Here is a 20,910-nt window from a genome sequence, read left to right on the forward strand (position 1 = left end):
TATGCATAGTACATGGAAGGTTTGATGCAGTATAAATATTTGATTGGCAGCTGTTTGGGACGGCGCCATTAGTCAGGGGTGGCAATGCATGGTCTCTCTGCTCCATCGCCCAACACCACAATGAAAATGCACTTGCTATTTAGTCCTTTGGAACTATCCAAAGAACAAGCTTGATTTATGCACCAAACTGTTTGGTGGAAATGTGCTGGTGTTACGGAATAAAAAAATGTAACGTGTATGATATGTTCTGCTCCCTGTGCCTGTGAGTATATTGTAGATATAATGGGCCTCCTGATTTCTTCTCTGACCTGCCCCGGTTTCACACTGGTGTTACTCCATTGGCTTCAGTGAGTCACTCCAGATTTAGATCAGTGTCAGAGCACAGTCCGTCCCACTGATCCTTAACGCAGCCAATCAAGGCTAAAATGCATCCTAAAAATATCCAATAGTTCCCCTTTCACTCCAAATATCTGTTTTAAATGATTACATGGGCTTGTCATTTTCGAAAGCGACACACACTCATTATACAATGCTGAGGAAAATTACTTTCCTTAATAGAAACCAAACTTGATGTCAAAACGGGAGAGAGTGAAACTGAGATTCTTTTTGTCCTAATAGCTCCTCCAGCACCTTTTTAATTTTTCCTGATTGCAGTCTAGACCTTGATAACCGTTTGTACTAATGATGCTTAGCAGAAACGGTGTTATGAGTAAAATATGAGCGTCTAACAGCTGCTATCTGTGCATAGCTGCTGAATTGGCTGGATGATTCAAGTTGCACATTTTCTTCCATTGTTGGGAGAGAATTCCCTTCATCTCTGACACAGCTGGACTCCAGAACACCGCCTTTCTATTTTAAAATCAGAATCCTCATTTGTTACTCATCAGTGCACACGTGGGTTTCATTGATATGTTGAGCCAGGGCATAGTCCCCAGGGAGGCAGTGTAAGTGCTATTATCGCACTACCATTCACACCACTATAATTAAGGGTCCGTCAGTACTAACGTTATCAGTGCTTTTCCTCAAGGGTTTATAATTCAGATGAAGAAATCCACTTCCGGAGGTAATTTACTAAATAAATCTTGGCTGGGGTGGGGTCTGATTCTTTAAAAAACAATTTTGAATAAAAACACTTAGTCCGGATCACCTTAGTTTTTTTTTTTTTTCCTCACAGTTGCATGAATTATAATCAGAATGGCAGTATGTATTTTAAAATACCCTGGGGGATTTCATTGGTTAAAGCTAGACCATCAATATTACTTATAATAAATAAAGTGGCAATTTAAAGTTCCATACGTAAATACATTTCTTCTTCTCTTTCTTAAAATAAGGTATCTCCTTAAACCAGATTTCATGCGACGGCCAGATCGAACATTTGACCCTTTCTCTGAAACGCCAGTAGATGGTGTTATTGCTGCAACGTGTTCAGTACAGGTAAAATATAACTGAGACTGCAGTCATCTTAGAGCATCCAAAACCACATTTAAACACAAGTGGAAATCTAATATGTACAGCAAATTTCTGTGGAATTTGTGGGTTTCATCAAATTGTTCTATCTAATTCATCTAATTATTGTTATTTGATTGCTGTTTATGACATCTGTGTTTACACGAGCTGAATAGAACAGGATATAATTAGAAATGGTTTGTAATTATCCATTTAAAGTGTGTCACTCAATTTTAAATCCCCCGCTATTCTTGGTGGTTTTGAGCAGTCATCTCAAAATAAAATAAGAACTCATTCCTGCAGGTAATTCAGAATCATGTATGTTCCACTGGCTGCTACAGAGTCAGACAATGTTTTGTATTGGAAATTTTTCTGTAGGACATTTTCAATACATATAGAACTTCAGAAATGGCCACCCTATGGTGTCACTTATGGCTACTCTACAAAAGAAGGTAACGCCAGGCTTCAGCAGAATTAGTTGTGGCAAATCAGTTATGGAAAAGTAGTGCAGAAGGTGGGGTGTGTGGGAATACAAACACTTTTTTCATTTATAGAGCAGCCTCATGTATGTCCAATTTGAATGTTATGAAAAGGTGAGTTACAGAGGTCCTAACTTTTTGAATTCTGTGAATCATCTGAGAGACAGTAGAGTCCATAAAACTCCTGGATAGAGGTTATCAACCTTTAGGAAGGAAAGAAAGAGTTGCAGTGACCTTTTATTGTATTTACTCTACTCTCTGCCCGTGCTCTATTAGCTCAGATACGTCAGAATGCCGCTCAGGAAAATGCTCTGATCTCAGTGATCACTTTATATAGATCCAGAAGCGGAAAAGATGTGAAAATTCCAAACTGCATTCCCAAGCAAAATTTTTGTCATACATTATATACATTTACCCAAGTTTCACATCAGCAATTATAAGAATAAAGGGCATGTTTTGTGTAGGATTATATCACCTCAGTGGAAGCAATGGGATTTAGCAGAGAGATCCCCAGACTAAGAAGAATCCCATGCACTGTTACAGACTAGGGACCGAATGGCTAGGCAGCAGTTCTGCAGAAAAGGACCTAGGGGTTACAGTGGTCAAGAAGCTGGATATGAGTCAACAGTGTGCCCTTGTTGCCAAGAAGGCTAACGGCATTTTGGGCTGTATAAGTAGGGGCATTGCCAGCAAATCGAGGGACAGACGTGATCATTCCCCTCTATTCAACATTGGTGAGGCCTCATCTGGAGTACTGTGTCCACTTTTGGGCCCCACACTACAAGAAGGATGTGGAAAAATTGGAAAGAGTCCAGCGGAGGGCAACAAAAATGATTAGAGGGCTGGAGCACATGACTTATGAGGAGAGGTTCAAGGAACTGGGATTGTTTAGTCTGCAGAAGAGAAGAATGAGGGGGGCTTTGATAGCTGCTTTCAACTACCTGAAAGGGGGTTCCAAAGAGGATGGATCTAGACTGTTCTCAGTGGTACCAGATGACAGAACAAGGAGTAATGGTCTCAAGTTGCAGTGGGGGAGGTTTAGGTTGGATATTAGGAAAATCTTTTTCACTAGGAGGGTGGTGAAGCACTGGAATGGGTTCCCTAGGGAGGTGGTGGAATCTCCTTCCTTAGAGGTTTTTAAGGTCAGGCTTGACAAAGCCCTGGCTGGGATGATTTAGTTGGGGATTGGTCCTACTTTGAGCAGGGGGTTCGATTAGATGACCTCCTGAGGTCCCTTCCAACCCTGATATTCTATGATCCGGATATATGGATCCTAGTTCCAATTCTGCTGCCACTTGCGCTCCTTGTGTGATGATGGGCAAGTCATGTGAGTGCTCAGTAAGTTTCTGTATCTGTAAAATTGGGATAATAAAGCTTACCCTTCTTTGTAAAGCATATGGGATCTTCAGATGAAAAGTGCTGTATAAATGCAAAATGCTACTGTAAGTGCAAAACGTATGATTTATATTGGGTTAGTACTTAGTGGCCCCACTCTGAAGCAGGGCCCCATGCACTGAACAAACATACTGGAGGGCACAGTCCCTGCCCTAAAGAATTTACAGTTGTGTTTAAGACAAGACACAACAACTAGATGTAACAAACAATAGTAGGGAAAGGAGGACTAGGGTAACAGGAATAGGAACACATGTTCCCTAAGGTAATTGTGTTCATAATTTGTTGGTTCTGAGTCAATCTTATAGTAGTACCTAGAAACCACAATAGAGATCAGGACCCCATTGTGCTAGATGGTGAAGAGGCAGTCTCTGTCCAAACATTTACAATTTGAATAGGGAAGACGGAGAGAGGCGGGAGGGGAAACAGAGTCACAGAGAGGTCTCCTACAGCATGTCAGTGACAAAGCTGGGAATAGAACTCGCGTCTTGACTCTCGGTCCAGTGACCAAGCCACTAGACTTCATTGTCTCTCAATTCAGTCATTTCAAGTTGTCTGTAATTAAAGAATGTAAGACCAGATACTTCGTTGCCCATCAGAAAAGAACAGGTCAAAATCAACTTTGGTTTGTGCAATTTTAAATATGTTTCATTTTTGCTTTCAATCCTTGACAGTACAGAATAACAACATATACTGTGTTGGCAAATAAAAGCTTATGTTAGTGAAACAAAAATTTGTCACAGGAAAATGGCCTGCTGTAGCCAGATAAATATGGACTTAGAATAAATTTGCAGCAAATTCAAGATATTTGTATGAAGAGAGATGTAGGAATCCCGTAAAAGGCTTCCATTACACTAGTTTTTTTGGTAAGTATCTTGCATTGCACAGATTTGCGCATTTAGTGAGTACCGTGAAGAAGTGGCTAATATAATGCACTGAAACTAAAGTAGAGCAATAACATCCAGACATATAGTTAGGAAGTTTTCCCTAATATCTAACCTAAATCTCCCTTGCTGCAGATTAAATCCCTTATTTTTTGCCAGTCTTCAGTGAACATGGAGAACAGTTGATCGCTGGGGGCAAAGGGGGGGGGGGTCGAGCACCCACCGGTGCCAGCAGAAGTTGGCGCCTATAATCACGTTTGTCTGTTAGTGCCAGTTATTATAATATATAGGCAACAGAGTAAGTGAGATTACAATAACTTGCGGTTACTACAGTGGCAGTGACCTAGAGGCGAAAGGCCTTCATATGCCTGTTACCAGGGAACAATCTAGTCCCACTTAGAAAAAGCATCTCAGTTCTGAATTGATTCATCTGCTGCTATAAGCCAAGTTTCCCCTTGAGCAAAAATCTGCCAACTTTGCCAATGTTTTCATCTGATATGGCAAACTTGAGAGAAAGACCCTACTTGTGAGCCAAACCAAGCTTTGAACGTACAAGTTCATGAGAGAAAAGCCAGTGCCTTTACCACTATAAAACCTACTGCGCAATAGTGCACTTGCACGTGTGTGTTTATTCAGCACTCAATGTTTGCAGTGAGATCCCAACCCAACAAAGCACTTACACCCATTCTTAAGTACTGTGCTGTAATGAGGCTTTGGAGCTGAGAATATTGCATGCACAGCAGCAGCTGCTGAAAGGTAGGGGGAACAATATGACTTTCCCATGGGGCTGTTATTAGAATGTACATGCAGTCGGCCTCTCGCTAAAATTCAGCATAAAACCCCCAAAATAGAAAAGCGGAATCGTATCAGAAAAGACGCTGTTTACTTGTTACTCATACAGATGCATAATATCAACATGGAATCTAATTTTTAAAAATAAGTGGTACTAGTATATGTATAAATAGGCCAAATTCATTATTGATTTACACGCTGTAATTTGTTGTGTGTGCACATATTCATAAAAATCTTAAAGAATTACCTTTTTATTTACAAAACCAAATATGCCAACATGAAATTTAGTGGTTATTTGATGCTGTGGAAAAAAATTACACTATTAAATGACTGACTGCTCTGTATAATGAACGTATGTGAATACTGTTATTTGATAAAGAATACAAGTGACATTGTTTCCACTCACCATAAAGTACTGTATGTTTTATATTGTTACTTTCTTTAGATCAGAGGAGTGTATTTAATGCCTTTTCTTCTTTATTCAGGTAATATCTGGTCAGTTCTTATCAGATAAAAAAATTGGTACATATGTAGAAGTGGATATGTACGGGTTACCTACGGACACGATACGTAAAGAATTTCGAACCCGCATGGTGATGAACAATGGCCTGAACCCTGTTTACAATGAAGAATCATTTGTATTTCGAAAGGTAGGATTTTTTGAATGTACACTTGGGTGTTTTGAAACCTGCTCTTGCAAACCTTTTCCCATGTGAGTATTCTTTACTTGCATGAGCAATCCCCTTTGCTTCAGTGTGACTGCTCACATGAATAAGGGTCACTCCCATGAACAAGGATTTGCAGGATTGGACCTTAAATTTGTAGGACTCGTGTTTACCACAGTAAACCTGTAAACCATTAAGGCTGAATTACACTTCAACAGTTTTTTTTTTTTTATGGATAACCTCTGTAGTTGTCACATGATTTTTTTTTTTTTTGTCTGTTTGGCTTTTCCCTCTTTTTTGCTTCCTCCTCCTTCTTGGAGGAACCCACGTCCTTCGTGGCAATGCCTGTGTTCCAGGTGTGCAGTCTGCTCAGAATGAGCTCCAGCTGGTGGACACCAACATTCCTTGGAGATGTCTTCTTCCCTGCCCTGACAGTGGCTGCTATCTTGCACTGTTCCTTCAGCCAAGAGGGCAGGTGAGATGCTGCATCCAAAGCTAAGGTCAATGTCATTACATGGAAAAAATGGAAGGGTGCTGTGTTCCTCACACATGTGGCCAGCTCCCTTCTCCTGTAGACCATGTGTATCATGTACTTCAAAAACAAAAACAAAAAAAACACACCACCACCTTTTTCCTGGTACTGTATGGTGGACTCCCAAAGGGAGATCAGTCATCATCTCAAATGTTCAGTTTTTATCTCTCAGTCTGATTTTTATTTTATTTTTTGTCAACTGAAGTTTCATCCAAAATACATGCGTTAACAGTGCTGTCTTTGATAATGTGTGTTTTTCTTTCACCTGTTCTGTTGTCCTGCAGAATTTTTACTGTTTTTCTTTCGTGACAGGTTTTGCCTGGTGGTCATACTGTTTTTATATGTATATTGTGTAACACAGATAATCTGCTTCCAGTGTAGCAAATGTAGTGGACTCAGATCTCCTGGGAGGTGACTTGTCCTCATGCTGTGCTGCTGGGACCCTAGTTCCGGAACGCATCACTATTCAGTACATGTTTAATGGTGTCCTGAACAGGGATGAACTTAAGAATGTGCTCAGATGCTTTCCTGCATAGGGGCCTAGGAAATGGGCAAGAGGAAATGCTTTAAGTTCACTGTGGGCAGTCCCAGATGGGCATCCTTGCCCTGGGCTGGGTAACCAGATGACCAGCATCTGCTGCCCTTTGGGTTCTTCCCACTCAGAGGACACATGCTTGTACAGTAAACTATGATTTGCCACACCAATCCCATAATAACTCATTTGTCACAACTTGACCCCTTGTAAGTATAATATGAGTAAACAACCAAGGGGCATTTGTTCCTTGGTATCCTCCCATGATCATGGAGGAGGAGTTAAAATTAACAACAGGCTAGGGACTTGAATTTCTACCGCCAGTGATGAGCAGGGAGAGCAATGGTATAGTACGGCCCATCACATAATGAACGGTGTGCTGGCCTGTGACATGTAAAGGGAAGATTTTACCCATGCTGTTTAAGTGGCCCTAGTCGGGTCAGCTTGGGGCCTGGGGCTCCTCCCATGATGGCATTAACCCTACACAAATGCTAGCAGGTAATGTGTGAATTCTGTTTGACTGTTCTGTTTGATATTAAAGCTTCTGCCATTCTAACCCAAGTTTGTGTTGTCATTCTGTTGGGAGGGGTTGACGCTTACCTCTGGTCAGTCAGACAGTACTTCACAGGGCCAGTTAACTGTGGTGTCTGTGAATAGTTCAGACATGCACAGCATTCAAAAAGCTGTTTGTTTCTATACTCTTTACTTAAGGCTTAAACTGAAGGCAGCGGGTCCAAGGGAGGAAAAATCTGTTTTATTTTCTTCCCTGAGTGACAGTCTCAGGCATCAATGAATAGAGCCAGGTGGAGAGAGAAAGGAAAGTAGTAATATCTAAGTATCATTTTAATTAGTATTGATTCCTTTCCGGGTCAGGTCCTCTTTATTCCTTTCCTCTCTCTGTCTCTTACCCACTCCTGCTGTCAGGGCCCTTTCTGGCCTGCAGTCCAGGCAGCCTGGGAATGAAAGATTGCTGGCCTGCCCCGTTCAGACATTCCCGTGCAGGGAATCCTCTCTCCTCCCATCCTATCCCTGCTCACCCTTCTGAGGAAGCAGGTGGAACAGGGGTCAGGTTAGCCCTTTTGGATTCAGGTGGGAGCGAAAGGAGTCTCTGCTGTTGCTTTTGTTGGTCAGGATGGGAACTGTCAGGTTCCGGTACCCTTTGCTTCAGTGTGACTGCTCACATGAATGAGGGTCACTCCTATGAACAGCTTCAGGTACCTACTGTCCAGCAACCTCTACCTCTTCCCTCTGTGCGAACCCTCGCACCCATCCCTGCTAAGAGTGTTCCCCACCAGCACCAGGCCTCCCATTGTGTATTGCCCTCCTTCAGTTGCCTTATGATGTACGTGTCACCCTCTTCCCCACCAGACCGCTCCAGCTGAGTTCACATCACCTCTCCCCCCCCAGAATCTCCCTCCTACAGACAGTGTGTAACACCCTATTCTTCCCCCTTCTCGCCACCCTTATTCTATTGTTGATGTCCTTTCCAAGCACCACCACCCCCGTCATTGCCTTTCCCCTCACCCCAGCATTACCCATCTGCCTTCGACTACCAGAGACCAGTTTGTGTCTCTGCTACTCCCACGTCGTATTTCCCTGCCCACTTTCAGGGGTCACTGGCCTCCAGCGATGAAAAATAAATAAGCAAACTATTTAATTGTTTTGATTACAATCTAGAGAATTCTTCAAAGAGCAATTTCTGTGCTCCAAAAAACGAACACCAAGAAAGAGAGAGAGAGAGAGAGAGAGAGAAACTAAACTTTTCCAGTAATGCCTGAAAGTGTACAGCTTGCATCCAGCAAAGAGTGATGGTATTGTCTAACAGAGATAAGTAGGCTGTGCTTCTGACTTACCAGTAATGGAAATGGACATCCACTATGTTGTGTGATCTCTGGATGCTTTCAAGTGTGGTACTTGGGGAATTTAAAACATTGTAAGAGTCAGTGAATGTCTTTATTTGATGGTTCCCAGGTTATTCTACCTGATCTCGCTGTTCTGAGAATAGCAGTGTATGACGACAACAACAGGCTGATCGGTCAGAGGATCCTGCCTCTAGATGGCCTTCAGGCAGGCTACAGACACATTTCCCTTCGAAATGAAGGCAACAAACCACTATCACTGCCCACAGTTTTCTGCAACATTGTGCTCAAAACATATGTGCCTGATGGTTTTGGAGGTAAGAAGAAACACATATTACAGCTTTGTGAATCTTGGGTTTTAGTATGCAAGGAATATAAGTGCATTGTGCGATAGAAAATACGTGATCCCTGGAGGTCTGGAAAAATGTTATCTCTGCTAATCTGTAGGAAAATTTCTTATATATGGTTAAGATATCTTTACTTTTGTCTCAAATGCCTTAATGTTAACAATGAAGAGTGTAGCCTTTCAAAATCAAGATAGTGATTTATATTAGTTTGGGAAGAAACAAAGCTAGAATTACATTTCCCAAGGTTACCTGAATTTGTTCAGTTTGCCAGTACTTAATCTCTTTAGAATCTCTTCATCTCTTTAGAAAGAACTCATTGGATATATTAATTGATATATTGTAGTTAGTTAAAGGAGATATCAAGATGCTGTGGGTTTTTTTTTTTTTTAAAGAGTACTTTAATATTCTTCTAAATACTCCTGATCTGAAAAGTGGACATGCAAGATGCCAAATTTTCAAGTGTTTATAAAGTTTGCAATTACAAGTGATTTCCCACCGCCCAGTTTTGCATACTTCAAACCACTCTTTAAATTAAATCTTAGCCATCACTTATTAGTGACAGGGTTGCCAGTTTTGGTTGGATGTGTTCCTGGAGATTTCATCACATGACATAATCTTTAATTAAAGATTAATCTTTAATTCCTGGAGACTCCAGGCCAATCCTGGAAGGTTGGCAACCCTACTGCCAGTGTTAAAGTTGCCACCCTTATTATCTTCGGTGCCCTGAGATAGCCATCTATGCCTGATCTCTGAAAACTCGCGCTAGTTATTTTTCTCTTTACAAGACAAACTTTTATCTCTTCAAGATAAGTATTATGATAGATAGGTCTCTGACACTGCTCCTACAACAGTGCTGTATCAGTATGTTTGCTTGAATAAAAAATACCAGCATAACTTTATTGAAACCACTTCTTAAAAGCAGTCACGGAAGTCTTGAGTAGAGGTCTAGGTCTAATAGCAGTAAACACCAAGAACTGCCAGCAAAGTTACGCCACCATTATTGTGCTACCCGTGATGCAGATTAGGTAGCAAATCCTAGTGCAGCAGAGTAGCAGAAGAGCATGGATGTGCTCCTTTAATTTACATGTATTTTAGTTACCCTAGGTCTTAGTATTTTTAAACTGCAGGTAAGTGTACTGGAAGTTTTCCACTTTCATTAAGCATTTGTTGCTGAGAAATGTTTTGGGTTTTTTTCAGGTGGGATGAAATTTGCTCCTGTATAGAGAGCTAGTGCATGGCCCATGTACCGCCTGTATCCCACTTAAGACCTCAAATTAGGGCTCACATTGGATTTTAAGTGGTCCATAGGCCTTGTTCTGTCCCTCTGAACTTCACCCTCAAAGAGATTTTTGGGAAACCTTGTTGGAAAAATAATTTTTTGCTCTTTGTAAAACTAATTCAAAATGTACAAAATAGTTACTGGAACTTTAATGTGGATTGGATTTTCAGTAGTAAAAAGTAGAGAAAGAGAGTGTGCACGAAATTGTTAAAGGGACTAATTTTACCAAATATCGTTAAAACCTTATATTCATCATTTGCTAGTATTTACAACCAAGCTTTAAGAAAAAAACATAGGTCCTGGCTTTTATGAGACTACTCTCATGCCTAAAGATAAGCATATACATAATTGTTTGCAGGATCAGGGCCTTTTAGAGCAAAAATAATAAGTTAAATGTTGATCCCCCCCCCACTGAAATCAATGAGAGGTTTGCCATTGATTTGATTGGTACCAGGCACTTACCCAAGGTATTCATTCAATGAGTTTTAACCAACAATTTTTACCAGTAAGGGCCCCAATTCAGAAAAGAACTTTTGCATGTACTTCAGTTGATGCTGTTCTGGACAGCACGTACGCACATGCTCAAAGCTCTGTCCTGAATCAGGATGAGTTCCTGAATTGGAACCTTAATTTTGTAAAGTTTTGGAACCCAGTTAATGTGACATAAATGAAGTTCCATTGTGTTTACTATTAACTCTTCAATTTGCAGAGTTTGGGAGTTTTTTAAAGAATTGTACTGCTCACACACAAATCCAGAAATGATACAGACTTTTTTTTTTCATAGAGAATTTCAAAATCAGTTTGTAAAAGGCAAGCTGTGTAAAAGTTCAGTGTCGGTTGATCTTCTAAATTGCCAACATTACTACAGGTGGTTTATCTGTAAGATGTCAGAATGTGAAGGGGAAAAAAATGTTTACCCCGAGTAGCTTTATCATTAAAGTGAAATATTGCTAGGATGAGGAAACGATATGTGATATCTTGGTGCCTGTGTAGGGGAAATGGGCTCTGTACTAATGAGAACTCAACAAGCTCAGTTGTTATTTCTCTTTTCCCAACGACTGTCATTTTTGACTTGTCACCCTTTATATTTTCTCATTGATATTGAGCAATAGCCTGATGACCAAAAGAGCCTTGAGATGTTACTTTTGATGTTCAGAAGGCATCATTACTATTATATTTACATGTGGGTTTTGAGTGCTTGTCATCTGTTCTGAATGTTGCATTGTTTTATGAACTACAATTACGATCTCTGATTTGTAGCTAGATTGTTTTGGCAAAATATCAAGAATCTTAATTTTCAGCTACTTTCCTTTTTAACCTGTAGGAGTAAGATTTAAGAACATCTCTCATGCCAAATAATAATGATTTATGATTGCTTCATGATAGGGTTAGGAAAAAATATGCACCATTGTCTTTTTTTGGTGTGGTTTGCTGATTTTCTATGGTTTATCTGTTTCAATACCCCTGCTCCTAATAGCCAATGGTACACAATACTGTTCTGAAGAAATCCATAATGAGGCAGCAGACTTCAACGAGAAGTCTTTTATAATATATAGATAGTGCTTACTTATTATGTACACTATTATATATAGTCGTGATGGGACTTCTGTTTCTATAACACATGCTTCCCAAGGTTATACTGATTAAACACAACTTTTTTTTGGTTTGTTTTTTAACTCATAGTTTTAAAACTTTTTGGTATTCAGTTGTACCTTGCCAAAAAGACCACAAAAAAGGAAAATTTAAGCAGAGGACAAGTGGTGGGGTAGACAAGAGCTGTGAATCACTTACTTCCAGTAGAAACGCTGAGCCTTTGGCACAGCATATAAATGATTAGTAACAAAATTTGCAAAGGTCTCACTCTCCCACACACATAAGGAGGTTTTTTTTACTTGAAAGTTCTTAATATTCAAGTTCCATTTTCAAATACTATGTCATGGTTGCAGGATCAAGGCAGGCATGGATTTTCATTGAAGCGTAGGTTCTAGGGATTGGAAGGGTAGTTGGCTCAGTTAAAAGAAAGGGAAAATATTCAGGTTGTTGGGGCCATTATGTGCTTGCGATAAGTTCTGTCCATTTGATATTTGTGGGAAGGACAGCTGAGTGTGAGAGAGAAGATACCAGTTGGTGGGGAACAGTGGTATTGGATGGTTTTGGGTGGTTAACTTGAGCTGTCTAGGTGAAAAATATTATTTAATGGAGCTTTCGTATCTCGCACAAACTATCTTCACATACAGATCAAGTAGATACTAAGGACAGAAGGCCTGATCCTTCATTCTTGACTTGGGCAAAACTTCCAGTGACTTCGGTGGGAAGTTTGCATGAGTAAGGACTATAAGCAAGATTATCCCCAAAATTCGAACTGGTTAATATGTTTTTCCTGGACTGGTACATGCGGCCCTAGTCCCGTGTTTTATCTATGACATCACTACTAGTTACTTTGAAAACAGCTATGACATGAGACAGGATTCTGGTATGTGAAATAAAATTCAGATCTTTAGGAAAACGTAGACTTCCAAAACCATCGCTCTAGAAGTACAGAGCCATTACATTACTGAGACTATCTGGAATGAAAGTCCACAGAAAGGTTTATCTTTACTGATAAGCAACTGGAAGATGGATTTTCTTTATTACATTACAACATTCTGAACAGAAAGAATCCACTATGCACATGGTGTTGTGTTTGAGGGGCAGTAACTGAACTCACTACTCTCTTTCCAGCATGTGAGAAAAGGTTTAGTTGTATTTCATCTCAATAATCAGTTGCATTCCCCCAAAATACAGTAAAGTAAGAACATCATCCATGACTCCCAGGATGATCATGGCAAAAGCTCAGGCATATTATGTACAATATTTTATAATGAATGGTTGAATCAAGATACAGCTTTTAGACAAGAGAATGGATGCACTCTGGGGATTTCTGTGTGATACTTCTTCAACTAGGAGGCCCATTTAATAGTCACATGCAGGAAAGGGGCAGTATCTTGAAACATTAAAATATTAATTATATTTCAACTCATTAATGTCCTGCGTGACTGGTTGTCTTCTTCCGTATCATGAAAGCCCATCATCCTTAAAATGGTAATTCTGCTCAAAGGAATGTCCTTAGGGACTCTTTTCACTTTCGGCTGATGTACTTTTTCACTGTACAGGTCTTCTTGAGTATTACTGAAGTTAAAGTTACATAGGGATCACCAGGTCATTGCTACTCTCTGTAGATGCTTTACTATTGTAGGTACTAAAATCAATTCAATTTGTCACGCAGCATTTCTCATTATGCCTTTGCCACTTGTGAGTTACTTGATCATCTTTAAATCAAGGCCTGAAAAGATACATTTGCAGTAGAAGCAAGAACGGATGTCTCTGCGTAGCTCTCGATATACAGTTGTACATGAATAGCTACGTACACAAAACCCATGACACATAATCCATAAAATCATATTTCTTATGGGATGAAAATGTTAATTTAATTTCAATTTTATTGATTTTTACACACTGCCGTATAGCAAAGAGACAAGTACATAAAACTAGCAATACTCTCTTTGGGCCTGATTCCAATATCACACCCAGTTTGCCACTAGAATAACTAAGATCACAAATGGGGCCATCCATGTATTAAGGACTTAAATTGTCAAAAAGGTGTTTCCTGATTCAACTAACCAGTATAAAACACTGTATATGGTAAAAGTGAAAGTTTATCATGACTGTCAAGGGAGTCAGGGATGCTGTTGTTCATATCGTGTTGTAAATGCACATGGCGCTGTGCAGTGGTTAAACTATACCTGCTCCAAAGAGCTTGCCACGTCGAGCCCTCAACAGTTTCATCCCATGCCTGTTGATGCAAATAGTAAAACTCCTCTTTTCTTCCGTGGTCCATGATCAGGCCTCAGTTCAGCAAAGAACTCGAGCCTGTGCCTGATTTGAAAGACACAAGTAGTTTTACTGAAGTCATTTGGACTGCCCTCGTGTTTCAAGTTGGCGTGACCTTAGGCACCTTGTTAAATCAAGATCTAAATACACAAGTGGATGCACTTATGTGCAGTGTAAATAAAAGAAGGTGAAAAATACTCCTTAGAGCTGGGATGCTTCTAGGACAGGGAAGAGGGTTTATTAAGTTCTTTTGGCAGAGTTAAGGGAAGGCAATTGCAGAATACTAATTTGTGAAGTTATACCAGGTATAAAGTCTGCACTAGGGGAGAAATTATGGCGGATAGTTACGCCAGGGTAAGACTCACAAGTAGGTAAGACTGTAAAATGATTTCACAACCACTATCTAATAGCGGGCAGCAGAACCACTCAGGGCCAGGGGTAGAAGAGAGAACGTCTAAATGAGCTTCTCCTACCCGCAGCAGCTTTCTGGACATTCTGTCCCAGAGAAGACGGGTGGAAGAGGAAACAGTAGAAGGCGTCACAATATAATCCTAACTTATTAATTGGTTTATAGCCCTCTCGTTGCATCCCACATCTGGGCCTTGGCAGGGTGAGTGGTATGAGTAGTAGTGCTGTCATGAGTCATACAGGAGGAATTCTGTAAGTAAAAGATGTCACTTGTACTATTGTTTAGGCCATCCGTGTAAAACAATTAGTTCCCTTCACCTATGAGCCATGGAAAATACCAGAACGACTTGTGTGAAGGCATCTTTACTTCCAAATTGATAAGCATGCTCTTCGGCAACCAAGAGAAAAAATACAACCTATATCTGAAGGGAGGCAGTGTTGCCTAGTGGATAGATCACTGGCCTGAGACTCAGAGAACCTGGGTTTTATTCCTGGCTCAGCCACTGGCAGCTAGATGACCTTGGGCAAGTCACTTTTCCCTGTGCCTCAGTTTCCTCTCCATTTGTAAAATAAGAACAATGCTACTGATCACCTTTATAAAGTGCTTTAAGATCTACTAATGAAAAGTGCTATATTATTATTATTATTATTATGGCCTGGTCAAAAGCCCTTTGAAGTGGGAGTCTTTCCATAGACGTCACTGGGCTTTGGATTAGGCCTTTACTGAATCATGAAATTTTTATCTCCTTTTCTCTCTTGTCATGAGGGAAGGGAGAGAGACTAAATGAAAAAAGCTTACCCACTCCTACCAAGTTTACTATGAAAAGTTGGCCCAGTGTTGAGGACAGTGGAACATGTGGCGAGAACAGAATAAAGCCTTTGTGAAAGCTAAATTACATTGTGCTTTTTGAATGACTCTTAAAATATTGAAAAACTGATAAATATTCAATTTTCTTTCAGATATTGTGGATGCTTTATCAGATCCAAAGAAATTTTTATCTGTCATGGAAAAAAGAGCAGACCAGATGAGAGCTATGGGTATTGAAACTGTAAGTAGAAATTAATTATGAACGTAGGCAAAATAATTTCATGTAGTGGACAATGCAAAATACAGGCTTCACTTTACAAGAAATAATACCACTGCAATGAGATTTGGGCCACAATGTTTGGACAGTTCTCCTGTTGATTAATTGGTCATTAATGCAAGTTATTCTCTTAATCTCTGTTTTCAAATATAGAACTGTTCTACTCTTAAATACATGAACATGTGTTGTCAGATTTATTAAAATATCCTTCACTGCATTTCCAAATATAGTCACAGTCATGAGGGATTTTTTATCAGTCATGGCAGCACATCTATGTGTCTAAAATTAGAAAGGAGACATCCTTATTAATTTTCAGTAAAAATAAGTTATAAATTCTTCATCTGAAAATAATTTTTGTCTAGAAGTATTAGCAAATATATGGGGAATTTTCTTTAAAAGTAAATGACTTCGTTTCTTTCCCCCCTGCAAATGATATTTTGTAATCATGCTTTTTCCAGAGTGATATAGCTGATGTACCAAATGACACCACAAAGAATGATAAGAAAGGAAAAGCTAATAATGCCAAAGCAAGTGTGACTCCTCAGAGTAGTTCTGAACTTAGACCAAGTACCACTTCCGGCCTCGGACCTGGGATGGAAACTAAGAAAGGTAAAGGAAAACGAGCTTTCTCTTCTTTAAATGGTTTAGAACAGTGGTCCCCAACACAGTGCCCGTGAGCACCATGGCACCCGCCGGGGCATCTATGTGCGCCCGCGTACTGTCCGGCGGACCAGCATCCACCGAAATGCTGCCGAGAAGCAGCGTCATCCAGAGGCGTTGCCGCCGAAATGCCGCTGATTTTCGGCGGCGACGCCTCTGGATGACACTGCTTGTCGGCAGCATTTCGGCAGCAACGCCTATTGACGTTCCCGCTTCTCGGCGGCATTTCGGCGGTTGCTCATCCGCCGGCCACGGTCCTCAGTGGCTCATCATCCGGCGCCCGCCAGACAAAAAAGGTTGGGGACCACTGGTTTAGAAGGACACTAAGAAGTACTACCTCATTGTTTTTAGTTTTGTACTTCCTATAGTTTCTAATCCCTCTGAAAAGCTCAAAAAGTAACATCTTTCTCTACTAGTGGTGTCTCTGTCCACTTGGCAAATACTCTTCTATCCATATTTCTCTTGGCGCAGAAGCCAATATGGTTGGATTTTAATAAATGTCATGTTTGTGCACCAGTGTAGTCAATGCTATCAGCAGGAACATGCATGACATTGGGAACAATATTTATTAATGATCTACTACAGTAGGACTAGTGGGGAAGGCTGTTTTCTTGTATACTTCACAAAAATTCTTTTGTTTTAAAAATTCCTCAGCAGAGTGGTTGATTTAAATAAAAACCAGGTATTTAGGATTCTGTGGGGATCCCCCATCAAACTAGAAATGTTTTAAAGTGTGGCTGTATTCCAAAAAGTGTCTGTGAAACTGGCATTGTGGGCACCCATGTTTACTGTCAAATATTTCCATATCAAATGTGCTCAGTTTATAAGCAGATAGGTGTTTTTTTCCTAACTGCTTGTCCTGCAAAATCGTCTTTGAGAACCAAGAGGGTTCTTTCTCTCTCACACATCATAGATAATAAAGGGTCTGTGGGGCCAAATGGGTTTGCACAGGTATAACTGAGTGAAACTTGGTAAACATTTCTGTTAATGTGCCAGAAGGAATAGAATCCAGCTCATTCGCTGGTGGCTGCCTTGGTTTTGCAGGGATAACACAAGTAAAAAGCAGCACAAACTTATTTTTGGCATGAAAGTTAGCAGGTAGGGCTGAATACACAAATAAGCAGAGCTGTTGGGAAAGAGGATGACATTTCTATAGTCACTTCTCAGAGTAAAGCAGGTCAGGTTTGGAATCTAAAGTACTTCATTCTCCCTATACCAGTAAAACAGCCTTTTTGTGAATTGGGATACTATGATATAAATGTAAAAAGAATGACATATTGAATTGTAGACATTCATATTTCATCACAAAAGTGTGGTAGTCACCTTATTGTATATTAATTAGGAGCATGTGTGAATTTGCAGTTACGAGGCTGAGGAAATATATTTTCAGGCTGATTACTGAAAAATCATTATTGGTTGAAAATGTAGTTCAACACATATAATAACAAAGCAGTAAGCATGAATAGGGAGTCTGCGTTTTAAAATAAAATCTGAATCTCTCTTTTTAGATCACAACAAACATTGTGCAGCACTGTTTCTGAAGCTATGATTTCATTGTACATGTGCCATCTCTTCTGCATCCCCTTTTTCTCTCCTATCCACTTGAGGAATAATAGAGCAGGTCATTTGTGACTATCCTTATTATCCTATTATATATTGTTATTATTTGTTAATAGCCGCATCATTCTGCCCACACTAAAATGCACAGTTCACATTGAGGTCAAGAGAAGTTACATATCCAGCAAGGAAAGGGAGCCTGAGGGAGACGTTCAAAGGCACAAATGAGAGCTAGGCACCCAACTCCCATTGACTTTCAATAGGAGTCAAGTGCCTAACCTCCTATTTATATCTTTGAAAACTTCCCCCTCTGCCTTTGTGTCTTATAAAGCACCAGGCACATTTATGGTGCTAACTCAGAAATAATATATTATTGGGGCTGAATAGATTAAAATTTCACCTGTTCTGCAGAAATTGTCTTTATTTTGCAAGATCTGAATGTTGTTCAGTGGAATTCACCTTACAAGGCAGATAATCCTTTGTAGGACAGATGCAATTTTACAGTTAAAGGACACTAAGGCCAGGTCTACGTTATAAACTTATATATGTATAACTACGTCACTCAGAGGTGTGAAAAATCCACACCCCCTGAGCAACGCATTTATACCAACCTAACGCCCAGTGTAGACGGTGCCAAGTGGGGCCTGCAGGGATCAGTTCTCGGTCCAGTTCTGTTCAATATCTTCATCAATACTTTAGATAATGGCATAGAGAGTACACTTATAACATTTGCGGACGATACCAAGCTGGGAGGCATTGCAAGTGCTTGGGAGGATAGGATTAAAATTCAAAATAATCTGGACAAACTGGAGAAATGGTTTCAGAGTAGCAGCCGTGTTAGTCTGTATCCGCAAAAAGAACAGGAGTACTTGTGGCACCTTAGAGACTATATGCATCCGAAAAAGTGGGTTGTAGCCCACGAAAGCTTATGCTCTAATAAATTTGTTAGTCTCTAAGGTGCCACAAGTACTCCTGGTTTTTTTGGAGAAATGGTGTGAAGGAAATAGGATGAAATCCAGTTAGGACAAATGCAGAGTATTCCTCTTAGGAAGGACCAATCAGTTGCACACATACAAAATGGGAAATGACTGCCTAGGAAGGAGTCCTGCAGAAAAGGGATTGCGAGGGTCATAGTGGGTCGCAAGCTAAATATGAGTCAACAGTGTAACATTATTGCAAAAAAAGCCCTCAGCTGGAGTATTGTGTCAAGTTCTGGGTGCCACATTTCAGGAAAGGTGTGGACAAATTGGAGAAAGCTCAGAGAAGAGCAACAAAAATGATTAAAGATCTAAAAAACATGACCTATGAGGGAAGATTGAAAAAAATGGGTTTGTTGAGTCTGGAGAAGAGAAGACTGAGAGAGGACATGAAAACAGTTTTCAAGTACATAAAAGGTTGTTACAAGGAGGAGGGAGGTAAATTATTCTCATTAACCTCTGAGGATAGGACAAGAAGCAATGGGCTTAAATTGCAGCAAGGGCGGTTTAGGTTGAACATTAGGAAAAACTTCCTAACTGTCAGAGTGGTTAAGCACTGGAATAAATTGCCTAGGGAGGTGGTGGAATCTCCATTATTGGGGATTTTTAAGAGCAGGTTGAACAAACATCTGTCAGGGATGGTCTAGATAATACTAAGTCCTGCCATGAGTGCAGGGGACTGGACTAGATGACTTCTCAAGGTCCCTTCCAGTCCTAAGATTCTATGATTTTATGTCGATGGGAGGGCTTCTCCTATGCCTCTCGCATAGGTGGATTAACTACGCCGACTGGCGAAACTCTCCTGTCAGTGTAGTAGCGTCTTCACTGAAGCACTACAGTGGCACAGCTGTGACACTGCAGTGTTTGAAGTGTAGACCTGCCCTAAGGTAGTTAATTAATTAAACAGTATATAATAAAATGTTGGGTCAATCACTAATATATGTAAGAATTAAGGAGGGTCTTGCCTGGTAGATTTCTCATGGGATCATATTGACTTTATTTTTTCAATATTAACATTTAAAATACTACTTTGTAACTGAAAGAATGTTAAGATATGCCCGTGAAAACAGCATTTGCCAGAACCTAACAAGAGGCCAGCTGTGAAATTGCACACATGGTCTGCTCTATTTCTGAGCCAGATTTTTACAAACTCTTTTCTTGTTCTTGTTTGACACTTAAGTTGGGAATGAAAGGAGATTGGCATGCAGCTATTGCTTTATTTTCTCCTTACACCAGTAAGATGATGGATGGTGCAGTACTGTTGAAAAAAAAAATTAAACATACCTTTCCCATGTCTCAATAATTAAATTATTTTTAAATGGAACTCAATTGGTTGCTTGTTTACATTATACTTTTTAGTGTGACACACATTAATTACTGTCTAACAGAAATATAAGTTGTGGTGAAGTTACATACAGAAACTGTGATATGTACTAATGTGTTTGAAGTTCCAGATAAAATGTATTAATGCCTTTTAGGTATAGAACTTATTCCTCAAGTGAAGATAGAAGATTTAAAGCAAATGAAGGTAAGTTTGGGCATAAACTTTGTAAGACAATATATATATTTGCAAACAGCAAGATTTTATCTGGTGTCAGCCATTATGACTACAGGAAAATTGATCCAAGTTCCTTTTTTGTAGGCATACATAAAGTATTTAAAGAAACAACAGAAAGAGCTGAATGCTTTAAAGAAGAAGCATGCCAAGGTATGATCATTAGAGCTCTAAGAGTTTGGGGAAACACATTTAGCCAGCAAGTTCACTCACTTTAAAAAAGTCACAAAGTTTGTAAGCATGCACAGATTTTAATGGTAGTCAATGGAAAAACTAGGGATAAGTAAATTAGATTAGCAAGAAATACATGTTTATTTTAGCCTACACTAAGAACACCCTCCAATAGGCAGTTTTTCCCTTGAGCACTTTTAAATATCCCCTCAGCTTCCAGTACAGTTTTGTTTGACTTGTATAAAGAGCAAAAGACCACCTTTACTAGGTAATGGTTTCTGCTAGCCTCTTAAATGATTGTTTCTAAAGGTATGTCTACACCCAGCCGCTAGTTTGGCGGCTGGCAATCGAAGTTCTGGGTTCGACTTATCGCGTCTTGTCTGGACGCGATAAGTCGAACCCGGAAGTGCTCGCCGTCAA

The 20,910-nt window shown here is 39.9% G+C and overlaps 1 protein-coding gene across 1 annotated transcript in view; it reads left to right on the forward strand.

Annotated features, from left to right (window-relative positions):
• Positions 1 to 20,910, forward strand: part of PLCB4 (phospholipase C beta 4) — a 318,918-nt gene that overhangs the window by 253,107 nt on the left and 44,901 nt on the right. The window contains exons 26-32 of the mRNA XM_029911893.1: positions 1,332 to 1,434; positions 5,479 to 5,643; positions 8,694 to 8,898; positions 15,446 to 15,534; positions 16,029 to 16,179; positions 20,243 to 20,292; positions 20,407 to 20,472. Coding sequence (XP_029767753.1) covers positions 1,332 to 1,434; positions 5,479 to 5,643; positions 8,694 to 8,898; positions 15,446 to 15,534; positions 16,029 to 16,179; positions 20,243 to 20,292; positions 20,407 to 20,472 — 829 coding nt within the window. The remainder of the gene's footprint in view (positions 1 to 1,331; positions 1,435 to 5,478; positions 5,644 to 8,693; positions 8,899 to 15,445; positions 15,535 to 16,028; positions 16,180 to 20,242; positions 20,293 to 20,406; positions 20,473 to 20,910) is intronic.

Source organism: Terrapene carolina, unplaced genomic scaffold (genome assembly GCF_002925995.2).
Source record: "Terrapene carolina triunguis isolate 2854851 unplaced genomic scaffold, T_m_triunguis-2.0 Scaffold132, whole genome shotgun sequence".
In the NCBI taxonomy this organism is placed as follows: domain Eukaryota; kingdom Metazoa; phylum Chordata; order Testudines; family Emydidae; genus Terrapene; species Terrapene triunguis.